Source organism: Apium graveolens, chromosome 11, assembly GCF_009905375.1.
Source record: "Apium graveolens cultivar Ventura chromosome 11, ASM990537v1, whole genome shotgun sequence".
NCBI lineage: Eukaryota > Viridiplantae > Streptophyta > Magnoliopsida > Apiales > Apiaceae > Apium > Apium graveolens.
Genome location: NC_133657.1, coordinates 4,073,127 through 4,099,601, shown reverse-complemented (window position 1 = coordinate 4,099,601; position 26,475 = coordinate 4,073,127). Strand labels below are relative to the sequence as shown.

The window sequence follows — 26,475 nt, the reverse complement described above, 5'->3', positions numbered from 1 at the left end:
AATTCGAACCAAAACATACATACATGCTCACATGCAATTCAAATTTATCTTTTCATTATATCAAACACTCATTTACATCAAATCATCACTTAGCAGCATAAAACCTTAGTCGAATTTTTCAATTAACCGTGCATGCATTCACTTATCTCTACATGCATGACTCTAAATCCACATGCAAGCTTAACTATAATATTAATTTCAACAATTATTGACCAATCAACACCAATTTCAAATCACACAAGTTTATTTGATTAATTTCTTTTTTGACACAAAGTAATCATTCGGCCCTAACCATATAGATCAACATGCATAGTTCAAATAAACTTCACACTTTGTTCTATCCCAAAGTCATCTAACAAACTCCATAACACATCGTTCACAAGTCATTTTATCAATTAAATCAACCAAATTTCTTAACACAAATCCAAGAATTCGAATTTCACCTAAATCACAACATGTATGCATCAATTTAAGTTTATAAATCACTAATCAATTTTAATTATTCTATACTTTCTATAAACAACTATCCACCATCAATTTCATTATCAAAAATCAACTTAATTTCTTTTAAAATCAAAAACCCATTCGGCTTTATAGAAAACACCACATGCAAACACTAAAATTCGAGTTTATATAGTCTAGAGTTCAGTTTACACATCATAACTCACCACCGGTTCACCGGAGTTCATCATCGGTGGCGGTGGTTCACGGTGGTGCCCTCATTCGAGGGTGTCCAACCTCAAAACCCCCCGATTTCTTCTAAAAATCACAGCAACAAACACATGCAAGACATAATCATCACAAAATCACATCATCTTGGTTCTACAAAACAAGAACTCGGCAAAACCGAACCTAAACACACACACACATAAGAGTGGCCGGGTGAAAAGAAAGAAAAGGGGTGGGGAGGTGGTTTTTTTATAAGAGTTTGGCAGGGGTAAAATGGTCATGTGCCAAACTTTTTAATTTTCTTTTCTCATTTCTCTTTTTCTTTTTTATCAAAGATTGTATTTAACACAAGATAGCTCTCTCAGAAAATATGAGAATGAAATGAATAATAATTTTAAAACATAGATCTCGAAATTAGATTTCCAACCATTACTCATAATAAACATTTGAGCGTACGGTTAATTTTATATGATTTTTACAAGCTCACGCTAAAAATATCATTTTAATACATAAAAATCATTTTAAAAAGCAACGATCATGAAATAAATCCGTCTATCATTTTTAGAAAGTCTCTAAGATTATTTCGGAGATAACAAAACAAACCTCGTGCCTTTACCTTACTCAGATAATTTTATAAAAATGTGCAAAGGTTAAATAAACCTTATTTAAATCAAATAATTTCCTTAATAATATCAACAGATCACGTAATCACGCATACAGACAAGCAAGCACGTATACTCACACATCACAACTTATGTCTGATCATAAAAATTTCCCTTTTTTATCATTATTCCTCTTTTCGAGTACCGGGTCACGTTCTGTCTGACGGCCCGACGCTCAGCGTTTTAATTACGCTTCACAATATCATTACTGACCGACACGTCATTAGAACGCAATACTTTACTTAAACATTCATTTCACATAATAACACATATTTCACATTTTAAATACTTTAATCCCTTTTTAGGACAGGTTTCGTTCTGCCTGACGGCCCGACAACACAGCTTAACTCCTAAGCTGACTCTTTAAATTGGAACGCGTCTATCTACGCTCCCACATACTAATATACAATAAAGACGATTAATCATCACTTAATAACATATTTTATAATCACTTCACATAAATCATACTTTATTGACTTAATTACGTCGCAAAATTCTCAGTCGTCACATCCAGCCTGTGTACTCCATAAGATTATATCAAAATGAGTGGAGTAAACAAGTAACAATCTGTAGAAAAATGTAACTTTTAGAGGAATATAAAATCGAAATCTAACTACTGATAAATTGATGATATAAGATATTATTGATTTTACAGTTTAATTCAGAATCATACTTATCAAGTTCATATACATACCTTGTAGATGGAATAAAACTTAGATTGGTAAAATTTTCTCCACTATTTTCAAATTTTATTTCTAAGAAAAATAATAAAAAGTTAAATTAGTCTTTCATGTCTCGAGTGACAATTCGAAATTATGTAAAAAATTAAGTATTGAATTCAGAGAGATTGAGCTAGTTATGTACCTGACATGATTTCTTTAATTCGTAAATTTCACGTGCCCAATCAGCTCCACATAGCAATATCTCTACGATTTCAGTTTTTAAACATGATCGGTGTGGTTCGATTACTCGACTTCCAGCACTGAAAGTAGCCTATGATGCAACCGTACTAAGAGGTACAACTAGTATATCACGAGCCATTCGTGATAATATAGGATACTTACTGTCATATGACTTTCATCAATGTAAGGTGCAGTGGGTGGAAAAATCTCGTCATTCTGAATTTTCCTCTTTTTGTTGGTTTTTAATTCGTCCATAACACATATGCATCATATTATCAGAGAGAAGATAAGTAACTATTAAAATTCAAAACCATGTCTGATACTATACGAATAAAACATTCTACTAGTATGTATTCATTACGATATACAACTATCTATAACTCTAGGATCACAGATTCACAGAGATAATTATATTTACTCATGCGAAATCTCTGCATCATATTAAGAGCTAAATATATGTACGACAACCATGTCTGACACTATGTTTGGTTATAACTTACAAAACATTCTTAATCCCCCGTAAAATTCACAACACCTTTCTTAATCACTATTCACTCTACTCGTTTTTTCTCAATTCAAACACCTATACGAAAAAAATCACACCCTCTACAACTATTTAAAAAATCATTTATACGCACACTCAAAAACCACATAACCAGATAAAGTTTTACTTTTTATCATCTGACTTAAAACCCGAAAGTTGGGTCAAAAACCACTATATTATTACAGAAATTAACAGCTAAAAAAGCAAAAGAATCTAACAACATAGGCTCACTAATTCAATTTCTTGACCTGATAGTACCGATGAATGATAAAGAATAGATGAATAGTTTAAACAACTTGTGGACTTAACTTATATCGAAAATACCATATACGCATTTATATAATGATCAACCCAATCTAATTCAGTAAAAGAAATAGAAACAATCAATTGTTACCTCTTTAATAACAATAAAACTGGATTGTAAATTGGATTTGAATCCAAACTCGATCTTGACTCGTGAGTCTAAACCCTAGAGGTAGCGGCCAACGAGTAGATTGGATTTTAATCGGTGTCTTTCTGTTTGATAAATTGGTATTAAGTTTTGATAATATTCATTTTTTAATTTTAATATGTGTATATATTTAAGAGTGTAAGTATAATAATATATTGTCTTGGGTTGGGCTTAAATTGTTTAATTTGGGCTGTGTTTTAATTTGAAATTAAACGAGTAACCCGGCTCGATTCGTTAAAGTTTGGCTCGATATAACTCGCGAGCTAGCTCAGCCCGACTCGTACAATAATCGAGTCGAGTTCGGCAAAAAATATTGGCTCAATTAAGTTTATGGAGTCGGCTCGCCCGACTCGTTTAACTTCGGCTCAAGTTGTGGTCGACTCGAAACTCGCCTCGTTCGGCCCGAATTACAGCCCTAACTTTGGGGCTATGACGACGAGTGCACACCAAGGATGTAGTGGCTTGTATATCCTTATTCAGATATTCAACTAAGACGTGGTTCTAGGTTGAGTGGTAGAGTCCTTTATATAGATGCTGAGTCTATGATTAAACTTAGGTTAGAAGACTTGGGGGGGAAAGTCTCAAACTTAAATGGTTAGTAGGACCCCTCAAGAGGGCGGATTCTAGATCCTTCCTTGTAGGAGTCTGTTTCCATGTTGCACCTTTTTATAGGTCATCGTTGACTCTGTTTTTAGGTCACCGTAGGGGTCATCACGACCTACCGTGGTCGTCATGAATCACTTTAGGCCGTGGTCACCACGACCCACTTTGGTCGCGGTGTTCATGGAATTTGACTACGGACTTTCAAGTCAACTTTGGACATAATTAATTCAGTATTAATTATGTATTCAGGGATTACTTATCATTAGTAAAAACATGTGGTTTTGCTGCATTCGAAGCACCTCCCGGGACACATTATACGTACACTTGTTGCAGGTGCAACAAGACATATGACTAATATCACTCGTAGCATCAGAAATCCCGTTAATTTCAGTGAAAAAAATAAGATACAATCTTAGTTCCTTGATTCAAATTAGATAGTTGATAGTTGTTGCTCGAGTGAGGAAATCCGTGTCATAGACGTGTATCCAAACCTATCTTCTAGGTTTAGCCAAATTTTTTGAGCATTTTTAAAGAACAAGACAATTCGCAAAATTGACTGGTCTAAATTGTATAATAAGTAAGAACACACTAGTTTATTGCATCGTTCCTAGGCTTTCAAATCAACATAATTAAAAGCATGTTTAACAAAACTTCAATCAACAAATCCAAGCTTATTTTTAGCAAAAAGACTGAGTATGATAGAAAGTTTCCAATCAATATATACTAGAGTTTGGGTTAAAATAAACGTAAACCTATATACTACCTTATTAAAAACAATATGATATTTATTGATCGGTCTAATTGGTATAACGTGCTAATATATATATATATATATTGTGTATAGGCTAAATCAAAATTAAAACAAAAATAAAGATTATCTATTCAATTTGTCCATATAATCCATTGGTTGGTACAACAGGCTTGGCGGACAAGAAGAAATTCATATAGGTTGAGGGTAGGGGCTAAAATATACTACTTTCTTAAAACTAGAGTAATATATGTTAGGCCAGTATAAAGAGCTTAGCGGGTTAAAATAAAATTAATGTATATTATTGATATGTATTAAAACAAAATTAGAACCTAACTGGAAAATACCTTAATTGGTACAAATGGACCTAGTAAGCTAGACCAAAATTAAGTATTCATTATATTTAGGTACTTAACTTTAAATACTTATTTAACTAAATCACTTATTGGTTTTTTAATTCAAATACGAGCATGCTAATTACAACTCAATTTTAATGGGAATATTTATTATACATTTATTGTAACTAAATACAGATACCAATAAAATAAATTTACCGGAAAATGAATATTCGTATATCACACGGAATTTAAACTAGTGTTCATATAATTTTTTGACTTGTATAATTTATTTTTAATTTTAAATTAAAATGCATAAGAAATTTGATTACTTCCTAAGATACTAAATTTTTTAAAATCTGTACATTTTTTATTATTTAAAGATTAAATAGTACTTTGTAAATGTACGAGTATCAATTTTTAACTATATGATTTACAAAATTTAATTATATTGATGATAGTATTGATATATGTATTCATCAATTTACTGTTTATTAATTTATATCATAAAAGTATTATATATTAATGTAAGAGTTAAAATAGAGTTAAAATTATTATTTACATGAAATTAGGTACGAACAACTCTTTTTCGGCCTTGGAACGAAGTAGACCGAAACCTGTTTTTTATTTTAATTTTATGAATCGTTGATCGGATCTGGTATTTCAGTTCATCCCAGGCAATAAACCCGATCTAATCTACTGATCTAATCTACAAATTCATTTCCGTCTTTTATTCTCTCATCCAATCACCGTATTTTTATATTTACATCAACAATCATTCTTCTTTTATAAGTATTGTTGATGTGCTCAATTTTTTTGAGTGTTTGTTTGTCCATCGTTTTGAAGTAGTTGATTTGTTTCGATATTATTTGGTTTGTTGTTTTGACTCTTTGATAATGATTCAATTGTCGTTTTGGAAATTTGGAAAGCCCGCATAGAAGTTGTGACGATGGTGAAAATTGCAAAAACTAAATTTTCATAATGGAAGGTTGTTCATACTACAAGTGCATCAGTTCCTCTAATTTTAGTTTGTGCAACCGAAATTTATGGAAATTGGACAATAACTGAAATTAATTGTGTGCAAATCAATTGTGATGCTGCTAGTTTGTATAATTGAGTTAGATTTCCCATGAAGCAATTTTAATCTTATTTAGTTCAGATAATATTTTATTCTCCATGTTAAGCGGACAATAAATAAAACAGTTATTTATTTAGTTTATTTGTTTGTTTCTTAACCAGGTTGTATTGCCAGCTTGAGAGTTTGTCCCGGATATGTCCAGTCTTTTTATTGGAATTCATAATAACAAAAACGATATAAGATATGTTACAAAATAAGGCAGAGCAATAGAAAGTTACTTACCACATATTGATGAACATATAATCAAACATAATAAGATACATTACACAATAAATATATAGTAATGAATAATCACTTAACTCAATTACACAATTGAGAATTCACATTGTATATATATTAGATCATTAGTGACCCACTAAAAATAAGACATCTAAAATATCAAACATTTCAATAACTTCATATTTTTTGTCAATAAAAATTTCATTGATATAAATATCAAGATTACAAACCGGAGCGATAAAGTTGTAAATCCGGATAAAAAAAAATTTTCATTCATTGAAAGTACATCATCTAACCGAAGAGTAAAAAAGTACTCCCGGAAACTTAGATAACATCACCTTTAAATGTCTGAAAAGATAACCCATATAAGGCCTCGTTAGAACCCCGCAAGAGTAAAACCCTATGGGAAAAAAACTCAAGGGGGCAAAAGAGTGCCCTATAAAAATATATTCTATACATAAACTAAGAACAATACTAGTATATTCTAAAAATTCTTCGGATCTGTGATCCCTGGATAAATGATTGTGTTTTAAACGTTTGATAAGAGAAATATCTATTAAAACTCTTTCCAGCATCCTGAAAGTAAAAACAAGTAAAATAAAGGAAAAATATATTAAAATAATAAAATCATAATCGATAAGTTATTAAAAAGGGAAAGAAAAAAAATATCTAACCAAAGAAAATCTTTAGTTAGACACAAATAAGTCAATACAAATTGGTACACTATTTCCTCTAAAAGGTCAAAAATTATGTCACCAAAAGGCATACCATAAAAAGGTACAAATAAAAGCACAAGACACTAATAAACCCATTAGAGGTACAAATGAATGCCTTTAATCAAGGCAATAATGATCCAAACATGAAATCCTGCAAATTGTGATAAAAAAAATAAGTTGCAACATTCATAGTAAAACAAGATTAAGGTTCATTAAAATTGAAAAGTCATTGAAAATCTATGGAGGTACATGCACAAAAATTATTTCATTAAGTAAATTCTAAATTATTGTCTAATTAAATGAAACGGTTTTAATTTATCACACAAAATTAATAACAGATTTGCAAAATATAAGTATCTCAACTAATTGAACATCAATCATAAAAACAGAAAAATCAATTAAAATAATTGGGATATAAAGCATTCGAACTGAAACGTAAATCATGTTTAGACTGATCAATGACATTAACTTAGCCAAGGTAGGTTTAGCCACCGGATACATTCAGCCACCAGACCACCGTCGTTGAACCGCCGTCACCTAACTCAAAACAACAACATTTTGACAGCCAATACACACACACACACACACACACATATATATATATAAAATCTAGAGAAAAATATATTACAAATAATCTGAAATTAGCTGACAAATAAACGTAAGCAATGAGTCCTCGAACCAATCAAACACAAAAAGGATAGAATCAAGATAAATGCACTTCAGAATTAAGAATACTGTTGCACACATATATTCTACCAATAAACACTTGAACATATAGGGTTATTCAATCTACACCATCCAATCTGTTGGGCCGTCAATTTGAATCATCACAAAATAATCCGGCCGCCACTAGTTGAGAAAAGCATTTTCGTCGCTCTTTCCCGCGCATCTTCAATCCCCTCCAAATAAAGTGGTTAATTTTATGAGGGACTTTTATCTTCCGCACATAGTTCCACAGTTCCACCATGATTTTGCATCCCCTGAATGAAAAATATTCTTAATAAAACCTTCGCCTCATTGACCATCAATAATAATAATTTCAATTTTGATCATATATGTACTTAGCCTTTTGAGCCTCTAAAAGATGTTTATTGAGAAATACAAAACACGGAAATCGTAGAAAAAAAAATCATTCCGAAAAGTCCAGAATCAATGAATTCTAACTTTAGATGAATTTTTTAAATTTTACAAGATAGCTGATTTTTGTGTCTAAAAGCCTTATAAATTTAAATAATAAAAAAGAGCAAGACGAATATGATTTATATATAGTATCTCGAAACCATCTATCTATACTATTATAGTAAAGACGAAACATTGAAAGTTTGGTTGTTGGTATTTGGTCATTCTATTATATTTAAAATAGGACACCTATATTATATTCCTATATTATATTTAAAATAAGACACCTATATTACATTCCTATATTTAAAACATGACACTTATAAAATAAAAAATAATTTTATATTTAGAACAAATAACAAGTTATTTCCGGACACAAATCAGACAAACAATCATCTATCTATATCATCATATTAAAGACGAAACATTGAAAGTTTGGTTACTGACCATCTATCTATCTATACTATTATATTAAAGACGAAAGATTAAAAATTTGATTGTTGGTCCTCTGGTCACTCAATCCAGAGCTGTCAGATCAAATTGATGAGCACCGTTAGATATAGGTTCGAATCCTAACAACAACATATTAAAATTGTAGATTTACAATATATAGTGATGAAAACAACCGTGCGATCTTAACAACAAAATATTAAAATTATAGATTTACAATATATAGTGATGAAAATAACTGTGGATCGCACATGTTATATACTAGTAATTCTTAACTTACAAGTTAGAGCATCTCCAACAGTTTCTTAATTTATTCCTTAAATTTAATATAAAATATTGGATCTTAGTAACTTAAGACATCAATAACTATTTTCAACTCCAACAATATTCCCTATATTCATTCCTTATACAATATTTAATCATTAAAAAGTAATATTATTACATAAAGTAAAGAAAGAGAAAGTGTTTCTTTCAATAATATATTATAAAATTAAAGTTAGAAGAGGAGAGATGTTAGCAAAAGATAAGAAATGGAAAGAAGATCTTAGTGGATCTTAGTGATTAAAGGAATCACTAGGATAGTGTTGGAGTAGTTTTTTTTCTCCATGTTCCTTATATTTGACCTTAAAACTCCAAATAGCTAAGCTGTTGGATTTGCTCTTATATGTTTTCAAATCTGATCCATAATTTAGACTAATCGCTATCTTCTAACTTTAATCCTAATTTTTATCAAATAGTAGTTTTTTTTTTTCAATGATTCTTATATTACTATTCTAAAAATTACGAAATATTACATAAAAAATCATAGTTTAGTTACAAGAAAATCAAAAGTTAAAAATAGCTAGAACTAGACGACCACGTACTCTTTTCTTTTGTTAATCGTTTAATTTCTATGCTTACTTTGAGGTAAAAGATGTTTCATCTTATATTTGGATATATTTATAAAAAAATTGATTATAAATTTATCAATTCTAGCATTAAAAAAAGAAGAAAAAAATAAAGAAGATTCAAATTTAAAACGAGGTATATGTAAAAAAAAATGACAAAATAACTTATTTTCTAAAAAAAATAACAAAAATAACAATTCGGAAAAAATGACTAATTTTAGCTGGTTGAATACTCCACCGTCAGTTTAGGTATTCCAACTTGTGTAAAATACTACCGATACTACCGTGGTAGTTGAATATTTCATATATGGGATACTCCACTAACAACTAGTTATCTCATATAAATTGAATACTCTATTGATAGTTACTCACAGTTAGGCTCATCGCCTAAAGTTGATCAACTTTTTAGAAATTACTTATTTTTATTAATTTTTTGGAAAAGAAGGCTAAATTTTTCCATCAAATGTCTACAATATACTAAAACAGAGTACAAATGATGTCATCCTTACTAATGTGTCAGACTATTATTCTATGATGATGTCATGGTTGCTTATGTGTCAATTTTTTATTTAATCTCAGTTTTTATATTATTTTAAAATCTCCTCTTTAATATTCTATATCTCTCTCCTCGTTAATTCTCATCCTCAATTTCTCGCTCATTAATCTACACTATGATTTTCTATTTTTTTGACTAATTCACAATATTATAAAATTTTAAGAATAATTTGTAAATTAAACATTTATATAACATACACTAGAAATTATTTTTACAATACTAGAAAAATGTTTATATATATAACTTTTTATTTAACATATACTTAAAATAATTTTTTACTAAACTAACACATTCATTTCAAATAAACTAAATATTAACCGCGCATCGGCCCGAGGACTAATCTAGTACATGTATTACAAAAATTTTATTTACTTAAAATAAATGATGCTAAACAGTTAAAAAGTGAAATTCAAAGCAGTTTTTTAAAACTCAAAGCAGAAAAGAAGTGAAAAAATTAAAATGTCTTCCGTATATGCACATTAACAATCCTATTAAAAATGAATGTGGGGGTAATTTTTTCACGGCCCTTTGATCTGGATTTTAAAAAATGCACTGGATTTAACAATTACGTACCTGTATTTAATCTATTTTAAAATTGGTGGGCCGAAAATCATGGCAAACAATGGCGTATATGTAATAATGTAATATTATTACTTTTTAAATAAGAGTAAGTAAATAATTTCAGAAATTACTGACCGACCGACTACCAAACTTTTAATATTTCGTCTATTATAATATAGTATAGATATTTAAAATTGGATCAATGGTATAATTTTGTTTATCCCAACCGGATGAATTTTATATATTATTTATGTTTTAACGAAAACCATTAGACATATTATAATTCTGTTATGAATATTTATCTATTTATGAAAGTGTTTTATTTTAAATATTACTATAATTACGGTGACCAGACCGACTACCAACCAATTTTCATTGTTTTGTCTTTAATATAATAGTATAGATTATAGATATATATGATTGTTAGGATTCAATCTCTTTTGATCTTTAGTAGTACATTATATATGTAAGTTCTCTCCTATTTTTATTATTATTATATATATGATATAATATAATGTAATAATGTAATATTATTACTTATTAAATAAGGGTAAGTAAGTAATTTTATCAATAAGGGTAAGTAAGTAATTTTATCAAGTACCGACCGACCGACTACCAAACTTTTAATGTTTCGTCTATTATAATATAGTATAGATAGATAGATAGATGTATGTAAAAATATAAAAGAAAATATAAATTTAAAACGAGGTATATGTACTACAAAAAATTATTTACTTAAAAATTAATGATGCTAAACAGTTAACAAAGTGAAAAATAGTTAATGTATTTGAAAATTAGTGGGTAGAAAATCATGGCAAACAAATGGCGTATATGTCATAAAGTACTGGAGTACTGTTGGTGCCGGGCAGAAACGAAGCGTACGCTACTTTTTGCACGAGTTCCAAGGAGATAGCTCTCCGATCATCATCCGGCGATTTTGAAGCTTTTCCTTTTATCTCCGGTTAGTAAACTCTTCTCTTATTCTTGGTCGCTGTGTTTGTTCTCTTGTTTTTTGTATTAGACATGCATGTGTAAGTGTCATGTGTTAGTGGGTGTGCACAGAGAGAGAGACGAGAGAGAGAGAGAGGGAGATCGAGAGCGGGAGGGAGGGAGAGCGGGAGAGGGAGAGAGAGAAGAGAGAGAGAGAGTGAGAGGAGAGAGAGAGAGAAGAAAGAGAGAAGAGAGAAGAGAGAAGAGAGAGAGAGAGAGAGAGAGAGAGAGAGAGGGATGGAGAGGGAGAGCGAGAGCGAAAGGGAGAGGGAGAGAGGGAGGGAGAGAGAGATAGATTTATTTTGTACTTGCACATATATGTATTGAATACTACTTTCTCTTACTAATTATATGTTAAAAGTATGGGTTTAATGTTCTAATTACTTCTTTTAACATCTAGATTTATGTATTATTGAAAGATTTAGGAGATCTGTGCTGCTTAATTTAATTTAATTTTTTGAAGATATCTATGTGGCTAATTGATGGCATAAAAAGTTAATTAGCTCGTGTGAGATGAACTTTAGGTTTTTATTTTGTATGAGCATATTTTGCGCGTGCGTGAACTATGTACTTTAGTGTAACTGACTGTTTTTTGACATATGTTTAACAGCTTAAAGTGAAATGGGTCTACATGTAATTTTGTCAAGAAAAATCTATGGCAGACTTGAATCTGGTGAACTAACTTTATGTTCATGAAAAAACAGATATAAATATCCTGCCTCTCCTTTTTTTTTCCTTCAAAATTGGTGAAATTTGTTAGACACGTAATTATTAACACAATGTAAGGGTGTCTTTGGTTGTAAGTCATGAAAAAACAGATAAAAAATCATGCCTCTCTTCTTTTTTTTCCTTTCAAAATGGGGGAAATTTTTTAGACACGTCATTATCAACACGATGTAAGGGTGTCTTTGGTTTTAAGTCATGAAAACCAGTCCGTCATTATTAACACAATGTAAGGGTGTCTGATTTTAAGTCATGGAAACCAGATACAAAAATCCTGCCTCTCTTTTAAAGAAAAAATGGCGAAATTTGTTAGATACGTCATTCTTAAAACAATGTAAGGTGTGTTTGATTTCGATATGGATACGTGTCCAAGTAACGGACGTGTCCGACATGGATACGTGTCTAAGTAACGGACGCGTCAACAATTTGAAAAAACACACATGTTTTTAGCCTAAAATAGGTGTCCAGGTCCGAGTGTGCATTTCTGGGTGTCGAGTGTCCGACACGGGCACTCGAAGGTAAAACGAAGAGTCCGAGTAACATGGATTAACACAATGTAAGGGTGTCTTTAGTTTTAACTCATGGAAACCAGATATAAACATCCTGCCACTCTTTTAAAAAAATGGCGAAATTTGTTAGATACTCATTCTTAACACAAAGGTGTGTTTGGTTTTGTAGTCATGTGAAAACCAGATATAAAAAGATGGTTGGTTGACTGCCCCGCTGCTCTGTGAAGCCAGCCCAGTGAATAACCACAAACAGGCCCAACCTTCTGGAAGAATTCAACCTCCAACCAACTTATAGCTCCCACTTGGGTTACAGGCCTGCGCTACAAGACCCAGCTGAAAGTTTAACCCTTTCACTATAAGTATAAACAAACACAGGCTCCATTCCCTAGACAATGTGGTGGAAACTTTGCTTTCTTTTGTTTTTCGTTTCCAAATTTAGTATTCTATAACATATCACACTTAATTAAAACATTGATCTAAACATTAATTTGTTTGTTTGAATTACAAATGAGTAGCTGGTTTTGGTTTCAGCATTTTAAATAGGAATTTTGTTTCAAATCCTCGACTAGCTAATCACCAAGTATTTCTTTCCCACAATTGCAAGTAAAGTTACCTGTTTGCATGCAGTTGACATGTTATGTAGCATATACTTCAAAGTGCAAATTATGGTATTGATTGTGCATACTCTAACATCTAATATTTTGATTTCAATAGATGATTTATAAAAGCTACTGAAATCGTATTGCTCCTGTGCTTCACTGACGTTAAGACTTGCAACTAACAATGTCAGTCTTGTGTGGATGATAGAAGAAAGTCAAAACCTTCACCACTGTATGCAGTAATGGTGTGGATGGATGCCAAATAAGCTGAGTGTCAGAATGCACTTGTCATTATGATATTCTTGTTCAGTCTGCTGCTTTTTTGGAGTTGTGACCGAAACAAGTAACATAGAGAGAAATAACAGATACATTTGTAAGGCATCCAGAAAACGGTTCCTGCACCCAAGGAGTAGAATCATCTGCCCCTCCATAGTAGGTAAAGAAATCACCGTTTAACCCTCTTGTTCTTTGGCTTATGGTGTGCAATAGTGACCTATAATATTTAATATACAAGTTATATACATAATGTTATAATGTTCTATCTTTTTTTTTCTAATTTTGCTGATAAAATTTAAAGAGTAGGACAATAATCTGATAGTAAAAAGATATCTTGGGATAATTCGTGCGCATAAGCTATCGACACTGTAATTAGATGATTGAAGATTCTTTTTTATTGTAATTAATAGAAGTGTATAAAGCTTTAGCTTACTGTTTCTTTTGATACATCTAATATTGATATACTGTCCAAGTGTTCTTTTTGGTTGACTCGGGGTGTTCTATAAAATGTTAAAGCTTTAGCCTCCATGGTCAAGAGCTCAAGATTTCGATCTCAATGGACAACCTGCAACTCTCGAAGAATTTTTCCGTTTTAAAACCATCCAAATTGTGTGTATATGTAATTTATATTAACAGATATCGAGGGAAAATACTCGGAATTTTTCAGTCACGTGCTTCAAGTAGATATATCTTGTATTACAACTACAGTTTAACCACATAGAATTGAAGGACACTTTTTTGAACTACAACTTGCAGGGGTGCGGGAAAGCTGGCCACCATGTCACAGATATGGGTAGACCTTAGGTAAGCACCCCTCGTATGTGCAATGGAGGTGACCAACCTAGGCAATGGGCCTTCATCATGTTTGTTGATCTGTATTTGATGAGGGAACATTGATTGCAAGAAAGTATTAGATGCAACTCCTATTGAACAAAGTAGTATATTCTTGACTGTTTTAAACTGATTTTAACTAATAGACTTATTTTATCTACTACGGTGTAGTTTGCTTGTGCTTATTACCGTGAATTATAACGACTTACAAACTGATATTTAGATGTGTGTGCGAGATAAATTAAAGTAACTTACTAAGTCGGTTACAAGTTGAATTCAGGAAGTAGTTGTTAGATACTTAATGTCAGTCTACTAATTTCTCTACGAATACCGGTATTAGTTTTTTTAACGTTTTTTATGTAATTTAAGTTAGAAGCATTATTAATAGTTTACTATATTATAATTGGTGTAAGTCATTTATGTTGGTTCTAATTGTGTACTTGTAGGATTGTAATATTAGTAATAGATTATCATGTGAAAGTGAACTATTCGTGTGCAACAGGGACCTAAGTTATCAATAATACAAAGCTTAATACTTCATGCAATGTTCGGGCAACTGCTCCGATATATTCTTTGATAAAAAATAAAAGAGCGGGAAGAAAAACGAGAAATAATGAATATTCTTTGGGATCTATCCTAAGGAATCATTAAGTATAAAGAATTTTGAATCATAGGTAAATTATTTTTTCAGTCTTATAGGAATCACATGGTTTTGAAGTTTCTCTAAATTTTTAAAACTGCACAAATGCTGTGAAACTTGACTGTTTCAGCGATAATCTGTGTAATGCTTCTGAGAACTATTAACACGAGTATTCTTTCAGGTTGACTCGGTGTGTTCAATATACAATCGAGCCTTAAGTCTCCATGCTCTAGATTTTGGTTTCAATAGACAACATGTAATTTTTCGGTGGACTGTTCATTTCCGGTCTTCTACCTTTTGGAAGTTTAGACGAAGACGATTAAAATACACAGAGGCGTGAGGATGGGCTGGTTCTGCAAGGTGCTCGGAAATTTCCGGTTCCTTGGTCAGGTGAAGCATGAGATGGTAACTTATATTTATGCGATTTAATTACTTTCATCTTATATCATCTTTGCATATCAATCCAGTTTATTTGATTTATTACGAGAAGAAGAGAGGTTGTGTGTGTGTGCGTGTTCTGAAGAACATTAATATTTTAAAAAATAAGATGCTTTGATAGCCTCGTATAAAATGTTACATCCTATATTGGGGAGAGTAGAGTGGTTATTATACTTGGATGGATCAAATTTGCATCTTAAATGTTTAGCACATACAAAGATAAGAAGGGTTTAATGCAGAAAACCCAAAGTAAATTAATGTAAATAAAGTTATTAAAAATGTGCATCCATGGGAATGTTGACAGCTAGAGGCATCTCGAACTGCAAGGGGCAAGCCTCTAAACTACAACATTAGGGAACAGTACGTGCAGATAGGGTATAATATCTCTCTGAGCAAAGAACACCTACCTAAATCTCCCTGATTGGATGCATCCATCCCCCAAACCAGTAAATGCTAGAGAGCTAGCCAGTGGATATCTAAACTAATACTGTGTAATAGCTAGAATTTGTCCATAATCATGCAAAATAGTTACAACAATGATTGCGTCAACTTCATAATTTATAGACCATTATGAGATATAATATATACGTTGTAACTGGGTAATCTTTTAAAAAAGTTGTTTTTGGTTTTAATATGAAGAATTGTATTGAAGCTTGATTTTTTTAGCGATCATGAGTGTAATACTTCTGATTGTATATTTCTCAGTCCCAAGCACAACTACGGATCGATGTTTTCTTTCTCGTTGACTCGAAGTGTTCTATAAATGTTTTGCCTTGGCCTCCATGGTCAAGATTCCGATCTCAAAGGTTGCAATTCTCGGTGAACAATCCATTTTCAGTCTTTGACCTTTTCGAAGTGGAGACGAAGGCAAATAAAATCGACAAAGGAATGAGGATCGGCTGGTTCGAAGAAGTGGGATGCTGGTTCCGTGGTCAAGTGAAGCGTAACATGGTAACTTACATATTTATGCAATCTAAACGTTTACATATCAATTTGTTGTTCCTAGTTAATGTCCTTTTCACCAAAAAACAAGGGCTAGCTAGAGAGAGTGTGATCTTAGTGTAAACCCCGATAAAAAGTAAAAACCGGTTACTAATTTTGCAAAAAGAAAACATAATTTTTTTTGGATCATTTCTCGATTTGTGCATGTCATCCTTGCGCAGGGGCCATGCTAATCTTCTCTGTATCGTTCCAATTTTATCGGATATCCCCCGAAGGGACAAATGAATGAACTTAAACTGGTTTATATTAGGAGCTTATATCAATGGACTTTAGTCGGTGTGCGCATTACTTTAAATTTTACCAAAACAAGTTAAAATGAGGTGATGCCAGAACTCCAAGAGGCCTCGTGTCCGGCATAGCCGATTTTACAATATAGTGAATTACTTTTACACAAATCGCCAAATATGTGAGTGATCTTTACCACATAACTAGGAGCGAAAATCACATTTGTACGGATAACCTAATCTCTTTAATGGTGTCCTTATCTCATTACCATCTGAACCTCTAGATCTGATAGTGGCTTTGATGTTTTGAATTTACCGGTTTGCAAATTATATATTTGTAATTATGCATTTGAAAGTAATAGATAGGCGAGGAAGGAAAAATTATGGAGTGACTGTGAGTGTTGGATCCTCGCCTCAGCTCAAGTGAAGCATGTGGAAGTTATTTTTCTAGATTGTAAGTTGACTACTGAGGCCATTCAAGAGAGATTTATATTGACCGGTGATGCTGCTGGACGTCATAGTGTCGGGAACAATGGCTGCGCATTGGAAATAGAACATTAGAAAAACTCAGAATCATCTAACTCATTCGTCTAAATTAGACAGACTTGGACCGTAGGGGACAAATCCATTAATTAGAATAAAATAAAAATAAAAATTAGACTAGAACTGTAGGGGATAATTCCACTGGAATCTCCCTCTAAAAATTATCGTATGCCATTATAAGTAGCGAGCACACAGTATTCTTTAGTAAAAGGCGAAAGAATAGTTCGCTTTGTGCTCACTACATGGCTGCGTGAGATGTGTTCGGAATTAGTGCCCCTTCATATTGCTGCGGGAGGAGCATGTTTGCCTCAACTTTTCTATATGGGTCTGTTTGGGCACTAAAATATGACCGGGCTTGCTATTGAGAATTCTGCTCCCTTTGGTTTTGCTTTCCCTGCAAATCTGAAAATCTTATCAGCCTTTTGTCAGAGCTTTTGGGTAAATCACAGTGAAACCGTCACCTTGACGAATCCGTTGCTGGAATTTCACGTCATGTCCTTGCCTCATAGGTGAGCAGGGCGTGAGGAGTACAAGAAGTTACACTACCTCGGAATCATTTAATCTAGTCCCCGGAGGCACTCCCAGGACTCATCCGATGCATTCCCTGTTAACGAGCCCACCCAAGCAACGGCCATGGCATTTTTGCCAATTTTCCTCGATAAAAGATCCGATTTATGTTTTGGAAAAGAGGACCATATATATTGTGATCATTTCTGCTTTGCCATATGGCAGGATGATAGAAATGGAATTAGATAACAAACTCCCTCTTAAATTAATTAGTGCCCCTCCATAAGCCATACTGAAAACTCTGCTCTTGCAGCCATTTCAAATCGTTCATATGTTCTGTTTCTTCTCTGCGATACACGGCGGAGAGGAATTTACAATTGTGAAACTAAAATGTGGAAAAATAACCAGAATGTATTTTAATAAATGAATTGGTGGGGTGCGCCTAGCCCGAGCAATAGTGCAACACTTGGGCGACACGCGAAGACCCCAATAGCAAGCTATTGTGATGGACCTTCCCCCTTAAAAAATTAATTTAATATCGTGTGGACCAATGGCCCACATATCAGATATTAAACTGATAAGAACAGATACTACACTTGATCTTAGCCAAAAGGCCGAGAAAGGTATGACGTTATCCTGTGTGTAAATCTGTATTTATACATCAGTCCTTGTGCCTCTGCCAAATTTATCCCGATGTGGTACCAAGGTCTTTGTCAATACATACACGGCTTGGCGGCCATATTTATGGACAGAAGATAATTACCTGTGTGCTGAAATCACTTGGAATTAGTCCGAGTGGAAACAGATCTTCTGACTACGGTGAATTTTTGATTTGTTACAGAACATACACAAATACCCAAATGAGTGTGAGATATTACAAGAGACGACTAGAACACATCTTGACTAAAATGGCGAACTATATTTGTTGACAGTTCCTTGGCGTTTGTAGAATTTTTTTCGTTTTCAAACCATCCAAATCGCATGTATGTGTAATTTAATCTTAACAGGTATCAAGGGAAAATACTCGGAATTTCAGTCACGTGCTTCAAGTAGATATATATTGCAGTACAACTATAGTTTAACCACATAGGATTGGAGGACACTATTTTGAACTACAACTTGCAGGGGTGCGGGTGGGAATGCGGGCCACCATGTCACAGATTATGGTTTTGGCCCCACTATACGGGTAGACCTTAGGCAAGCACCCCTAGTATGTGCAATGGAGGTCGCCAGCCTAGGCGATGGGCCTTCATGATGTTTGTTGATCTGTATTCAACGAGGGAGCAATGATTGCAAGAAATTAATAGATGCAACACCTATTGTACAAAGTAGTTTATTCTTGACTGATTTAAACTAATAGACTTATTTTATCTACTAAGGTGTAGTTTGCTTGTGCTTCTTTACTATGAATCATAAACGACTTACAAAGTGATATTTAGATGTGTGTGTGAGATCAATTAAAGTAACTTACTAAGTCGGTTACAAGTTGAATTCAGGAAGTAGCTGTTAGATACTTATTGTCAGTCTACTATATTTTTCTCTACGAAAACTCGTATTAGGTTTTGTTATTTTATTGTTTTTATGTAGTTCAAGTTAGGAGCATCATTAGATTCTTTTCTAAAAGTACAATTTTCGGCGTATAACCTGCACGATTCACGGGTTTCTTTACGGTACTTACCAAATTTTTTTATCCATGTCTTGATAACTTTTTATTATTTTGTTTTAATTTTTTTATTAGTTGTTTGATTTAATTTAATATATAAGTTCGGCATATTAATTAGTTTACTATATTATAATTGGTGTAAGTCATTTATATTGGTTCTAATTGTGTACTTGTAGGATTGTAATATTAGTAATAGATTATCATGTGAAAGTGAACTATTCGTGTGCAACAGGGACCTAAGTTATCGATAATACAAAGCTTAATACTTCATGCAATATTCTTGTTTGCATTGTTCGGGCAACTGCTCCGATATATTTTCTGATAAAAATTAAAGAGCAGGAAGAAAAACGAGAAAGAATTAATATTCTTTGGGATCTATCCTAAGGAATCATTAAGTATAAAGAATTTTGAATCATCGGTAAATTATTTTTTCAGTCAGTAAAGGAATCACATGGTTTTGAAGTTTCTGTAAAATTTTAAAACTGCACAAATGCTGTGAAACTTGACCGTTTTAGGGATAATCTGTGTAATGCTTCTGAGAACTACTAACGCGAGTATTCTTTCTGGTTGACTCAGTGTGTTCAATATACATCCGAGCCTCAACTCTCCATGCTCTAGATTTTGGTTTCAATGGACAACATGTAATTCTCGGCGGACTGTTCATTTCCGGTCTTCTACCTTTTTGGAAGTTTAGACGAAGACAATTAAAATACACAAAGGCGTGAGGATGGGCTGGTTCAAAGAAGCAGTACTACAAGGTACTCGGAAATTTCTGGTTCCCTGGTCAGGTGAAGCATGAGATGGTAACTTATATTTATGCGATTTAATTACTTTTATCTTATATCATCTTTGCATATCAATCCAGTTTATGTGATTTATTACGAGAAGAAGAGAGGTTGTGTGCGTGTGCGTGTGCGTGTTCTAAAGAACATTAAGATTTTATAATTTATCTCCCTGATTGGATGCATCCATCGCACCTTACGGCCCAAACCAGGAAATGCTAGAGAGCTAGCCAGTGGAAATCTAAACTAATACTGTGTAATAGATATAAGTTGTCCAAAATCATGCAAAATAGTTACAATAATGATTCCGTCAACTTCATAATTTATAGACCATTATGAAATATGGAAAGGTGATTAAAAAAATGAAATGCAAGTAGCTGATCATCTTCCTGAGATTCTGAAACTCTTGTCATCTATGGTTAGGAAACACTTTCGTATTCTCTTCGTGCTGTTTATTGAATTTGGTTTTATGACGTGCAACACTGACCTATGTTATTGTTAATACACGTGTAATTCTTCATCGTAAGAATATTCCTCGGGATTTCTCGTTATAGTGGAAAAATAGGTTCTTGAGTTTTTTTGTTCTTAGAATGAAAAAATGTTGGAAAGGTTGATGGTTTAAGCGATCATTTGTGTTACGCTTCTTATCATATAGTTCTCGAGCAATCTACTATATCAAGTGTTCATTTTTGTTGACTCAGTGCACTCATTATTGTGTCAAAGCCATGCTCAAGATTTTGGTCTCTCAATGGACAACCTGCAGCTCTCAGTGAATTGTTGATCTTCAATCTTCTTCTGCCTTTTAGAAGTTGATACAAAGACAAATAAAAAAGACAAAGAAAATGGGGATGGGCTGGTTCCAAATGGTAATTGGATTGTTTTTGGAAGTCAGTCAAGACTATGACAAATAGAAGAGACCAGAGAAACAGGTATTGAAATTAATCTTAAATTGCTGCTTCCATTGTCAAGTGAAGTATGAGATGGTAACTTGGACAAATACATGACCTTGAACTGGGTTATATGTAGATACTATTGCAATTGACATTAGCCAACGCGAGTCATTATTTGAACTTCTAACACAAATCAGAGTAAAGTGATGCCGTAACTCCCAAAGTCCAAAATTGTGCTCTAGTCTCAAGTTTCGATGTGGTACTGATCTTTATAATAATATCAACCTTTCACAACTTGTCCACCATATTTTTTACTTTATCATAAATTTTGTTTGGTTAGTTTTTTTATATAATCTAACTATCCTTTAGTAGCATCTAGGCCCCCATATATAAGACATATATTACTACTACAGAATATAATTTAACAGCGAAGCTAATGAGTGTAACAATATCGAAAGAAACTAGGCACCAAACACCTTAATTAAAATGTAAAACAAATGCAAACAAGACTTTGCTGAGTTTAGGTTATTCATTTTTTTTAACCATCCATATTATGTGTACAGTAATCATTTGCAATGTAAGAGTGATTTATTCTATAAACTTTCAGGAAATAGAATCCTATTATATTAATCTTAGAAAACACTGGACTCTATACTAAAACGAAGTTTTGTAAGCTAAAGATTATACATATCACAGAAGTGAGTCTACGGAAGTGAACTGTCACGCTTTAAATGAGTTGTCTCGTAATTGATTGAAGTGAATCGTGTTTTTGTGATAGCAACTTAATAAATTAGGATAAAACTATCCTTTAACGAGCCTAAAAAGGGCTTGCACAACAGATTTTTAATAGCAACAAATTTATGTTTTATGTGGATTCTGCATCAGCGAATGGCTTTTTGTCAAGAAGATGAATTTATGCCGGCAATTTTGTCCCCTTCAAAATACGTTGTGATTGCTTGATAAGCGAATATGGACCTGATCTTGGAATAGTTCAAGCTCTTTCTTACCAACAGCTTGTGTAAAGCTGAACCAGGGCGACAATGGGATTTGTATATAGGTAGATGGCGATTCCTTAAGTTTTCATATTTTTAGCAAAGCTTAATACTATATTATAAATTTTTTAATAGTTTACTATATTATAATTGGTGCAAGTCATTTATGTTGGTTCTAATTGTGTACTTGTAGGATTGTAATATTAGTAATAGATTATCATGTGAAAGTGAACTATTCGTGTGCAACAGGGACCTAAGTTATCAATAATACAAAGCTTAATACTTCATGCAATGTTCGGGCAACTGCACCGATATATTCTCTGATAAAAATTAAAGAGCAGGAAGAAAAACGAGAAAGAATGAATTTTATTTGGGATCAATCCTAAGGAATCATTAAGTATAAAGAATTTTGAATCATAGGTAAATTAATTTTTCAGTCGTAAAGGAATCACATGGTTTTGAAGTTTCTGTAAAATTTTAAAACTGCACAAATGCTGTGAAACTTGACCGTTTTTAGCGATAATCTGTGTAATGCTTCTGAGAACTACTAACGCGAGTATTCTTTCTGGTTGACTCAGTGTGTTCAATATACATCCGAGCCTCAACTCTCCAAGCTCTAGATTTTGGTTTCAATGGACAACATGTAATTCTCGGCGGACTGTTCATTTCCAGTCTTCTACCTTTTGGAAGTTTAGACGAAGACAATTAAAATACACAAAGGCGTGAGGGATGGGCTGGTTCAAAGAAACAGTACTACAAGGAACTCGGAAATTTCTGGTTCCTTGGTCAGGTGAAGCATGAGATGGTAACTTATATTTATGCGATTTAATTACTTTTATCTTATATCATCTTTGCACATCAATCCAGTTCATGTGATTTATTACGAGAAGAAGAGAGGTTGTGTGCGTGTGCGTGTTCTAAAGAACATTAAGATTTTATAATTTATCTCCCTGATTGGATGCATCCATCGCACCTTACGGCCCAAACCAGGAAATGCTAGAGAGCTAGCCAGTGGAAATCTAAACTAATACTGTGTAATAAATAGAAGTTGACCATAATCATGCAAAATAGTTACAATAATGATTCCGTCAACTTCATAATTTATAGACCATTATGAAATATAAAAAGGTGATTAAAAAAATGAAACGCAAGTATCTGATCATCTTCCTGAGATTCGGAAACTCTTGTCATCTATGGTTAGGAAACACTTTCGTATTCTCTTCCTGCTGTTTATTGAATTTGGTTTTATGACGTGCAACACTGACCTATGTTATTGTTAATACAAGTGTAATTCTTCATCGTAAGAATATTCCTCGGGATTTCTCGTTATAGTGGAAAAATAGGTTCTTGAGTTTTTTTGTTCTTAGAATGAAAAATTGTTGGAAAGGTTGATGGTTTAAGCGATCATTTGTGTTACGCTTCTTATCATATAGTTCTTGAGCAATCTACTATATCAAGTGATCATTTTTGTTGACTCAGTGCACTCATTATTATGTCAAAGCCATGCTCAAGATTTTGGTCTCTCAATGGACAACCTGCAGCTCTTAGTGAATTGTTGATCTTCAATCTTCTTCTGCCTTTTAGAAGTTGATATGAAGACAAATAAAAGACAAAGAAAATGGGGATGGGCTGGTTCCAAATGGTAATTGGATTATTTTTGGAAGTCAGTCAAGACTATGACAAATAGAAGAGACCAGAGAAACAGGTATTGAAATTAATCTTAAATTGCTGCTTCCATTGTCAGGTGAAGTATGAGATGGTAACTTGGATTTATGCAAATTAAGTGTTTTTCATCTTACATCTTGTTTGATAAGAGTCAGTTGCTCCAAGACCCAAGTTTAAGTGATTTTTACCGAAAACAAGGGTCGGCTAGACAGAGTGTGCATGCATGCCTAACACAAATCAGATTAAAGTGATGCCATAACTCCCAAAGTCCAAAATTGTGCTCTAGTCTCAAGTCTCGATGTCCACCATATTTTTTAGTTTATCATAAATTTTGTTTGGTCAGGTTTTTTAGATAATCTAACTATCCTTTAGTAGCATCTAGGCCCCCATATATAAGACATATATTACTACTATGTATAATATTACAGCGAAGCTAATGAGTGTAACAATATCGAAATAAACTGGGCACCAAACACCTTAATTAAAATGTAAAACAAATGCAAACAAGACCTTGCTGAGTTTGTCTGACAAAAAAAAGTCTTTGCTGAGTTTAGGTTATTCATTTTTTTAACCATATATATTATGTGTACAGTAATCATTTGCAATGTAAGAGTGATTTATCCTATAAACTTTCAGGAAATAGAATTCTGTTATAATAATCTCAGAAAACACTGGACTCTATACTAAAATGAGGTTTTGTAAGCTAAAGATTATATATATCACAGAAGTAATATTATAACAGAAGGACTTGCACAACTACAGAATATGAAATAACAGCGAACGTAATGAGTGTAACAATATTGAAAGAAACTGGGCACCAAACACCTTAATTAAGTCCTTGCTGAGTTTAGGTTCGTCTTTTTCAACCATTCATATTATGTGTACAGTTATCATTTGCAATGTAAGAGTGATTTATTCTATGAACTTTTAGGAAATAGAATTTTGTTATTCTAATCTTAGAAAGCGCAGGACTTTATACTAAAACCAGGTTGTATAAGCTAAAGACTATATACATCACTGCAGAAGTGAATTGTCACCTTTTAAATGAGAGAATTCTCTCATAATTGATAGAAGTGAATTGTTTTTTTTTTGTGATAGCAACTTAATAAATTAGGATAAAACTATCCTTTAACGAGCCAAAAAAGGACTTGCACAACAGATTTTTAACAGCAACAAATTTATGTTTTTTTGTGGATTCTGCAACAGCGAATGGCTTTTTGTCAAGAAGATGAATTTATGCTGGCAATTTTGTCCCCTTCAAAATACGTCATGATAGCTTGACAAGCGAATATGGACCTGATCTTGGAATAGTTCAAGCTCTTTCTTACCAACAGCTTGTGTAATGCTGAACCAGGGCGACTATGGGAATGTATACAGGTAGATGGCAATTCCTTAAGTTTTCATATTTTAGCATACTTCTTGTAGTCTCACTGGGCCTCAAATTGTACATCTTAAAACGATGCTTGGCAGTATTACGCCCACCTTTGTTTGTGCAGGCTTAACAATGCAATATTGTGAGTGCCATTGTCTCCGTTGCTCGCTCACTTAAATCAATTTAAAGATGAAATGTGAGTCAAACTTATAATTCAAATTAAATACGAGAAAAAAGAAAGAACTAAAAATAAGATAAAAGTGTAAAAGATGTCTAATTTTCTTTATAAAATTATGTTTAATGTGAGTTTTATTTCTAAAATTCTTTAAAAAATTATGTTTAATGTGACTTTTATTATCACATTCGCCCTTGGTCTGCGCGGATCAGGGGCCCAGCTAACGCGTGAAACACTCTGCCTGGGGAGTACGGTCGCAAGACCGAAACTCAAAGGAATTGACGGGGGCCTGCACAAGCGGCGGAGCATGTGGTTTAATTCGATACAACGCGCAAAACCTTACCAGCCCTCGACATATGAACAACAAAACCCCCTGACATATATGAACAACAAAACCTGTCCTTAATGGGATGGTACTATTGTGCCCGTTTTAAAAATCTTAAAATAAGTAAATTATAACTTATAAGTGATAAGTAGATAAAAATTTAAAAGTTATATAAGTGTTTGGATAATTTACTTATAAGTCAGATTTTTTTTATTTCAATGAACTAAAATAAATATTTTTCAAATACAATTCTCTTGATCCGTGAATTTTAAATTTAAAAAACATTATAAACATAAAATTTAAATAAAAATTAATAAAAAAGTGAAAAATCAAAATAAGTTGATAAAAGTACGTTGTTACTAACATTCGACTTATCGGCGTATAAGTTCTAAATTCAACAACTTATGAGTGAGTTAGGTCGACAAACACTCGTCGATAAGTACTTACAGGCTTATAAACCAATAAACTGCTTATTTTGTAGCAGCCAAAAGGCCCATTGTACTTGCAATGCTTGTTTTGTCTCTCACCCATGTAAGAAAATCTGAATTCATTAACATTATTTTGAGCATAGAACCTTGTAAATTAATACTCCCTTTATTTTTTTGGTCATTTGACTTTTATGCACGTAGTTTAAAATGTTTTGACCAGATAGTAAAAATAACTTTTTAAGAAATTCTTTTAGTGAATTTTAGTATAAGTTATATATTTTTATTTAGAAAAAAATATTACTTTTACCATGCGGTCAAAATAATTTGAGTGGTGTGCAAAA

General features: G+C 32.7%; 1 protein-coding gene and 3 non-coding genes across 15 annotated transcripts; 1 reads left to right on the top strand and 3 right to left on the bottom strand.

Moving 5' to 3' along the window:
* The first annotated feature begins 11,367 nt into the window (after positions 1-11,367).
* LOC141697545 (uncharacterized) lies at positions 11,368-25,374 on the top strand. 12 transcript variants are annotated; one of them, XR_012564766.1, is made up of 11 exons: positions 11,368-11,521; positions 13,497-13,817; positions 14,414-14,461; positions 15,310-15,533; positions 16,272-16,517; positions 20,082-20,263; positions 21,011-21,216; positions 22,063-22,234; positions 22,748-22,959; positions 23,649-23,874; positions 25,041-25,374. XR_012564766.1 is itself a non-coding variant. In XM_074501967.1 (6 exons), exons 4-6 carry the CDS (start codon positions 15,471-15,473, stop codon positions 25,113-25,115), a joined length of 369 nt encoding a protein of 122 aa, XP_074358068.1. In that variant the 5' UTR covers positions 11,368-11,521; positions 13,497-13,817; positions 14,414-14,461; positions 15,310-15,470; the 3' UTR covers positions 25,116-25,374. The 12 variants fall into 12 exon arrangements, 3 of the variants coding, with proteins under 3 accessions (XP_074358068.1, XP_074358066.1, XP_074358067.1); XR_012564763.1 differs by having other exon boundaries at positions 20,989-21,216; XR_012564764.1 differs by having other exon boundaries at positions 20,082-20,293.
* On the bottom strand, positions 16,684-16,787 carry LOC141698953 (U6 spliceosomal RNA). The gene has a single exon (XR_012565447.1). It is a non-coding gene; the product is annotated as a U6 spliceosomal RNA (small nuclear RNA).
* On the bottom strand, positions 17,468-17,583 carry LOC141698723 (U5 spliceosomal RNA). Its single transcript, XR_012565227.1, has one exon. It is a non-coding gene; the product is annotated as a U5 spliceosomal RNA (small nuclear RNA).
* Positions 18,274-18,469, bottom strand: LOC141699301 (U2 spliceosomal RNA). The gene has a single exon (XR_012565774.1). It is a non-coding gene; the product is annotated as a U2 spliceosomal RNA (small nuclear RNA).
* Positions 25,375-26,475: the final 1,101 nt, after the last annotated feature.

Coding starts and splice junctions, on each gene's coding strand:
- LOC141697545 (XM_074501966.1), top strand. CDS start 15,471: ATGGGCTGGTTCTGCAAGGTGCTCGGAAATTTCCGGTTCCTTGGTCAG. Junction 15,534..16,271: donor GTCAGGTGAAGCATGAGATG/GTAACTTATATT, acceptor TATATTTCTCAG/TCCCAAGCACAACTACGGAT. Junction 16,518..25,040: donor GTCAAGTGAAGCGTAACATG/GTAACTTACATA, acceptor ATTCTGCAACAG/CGAATGGCTTTTTGTCAAGA.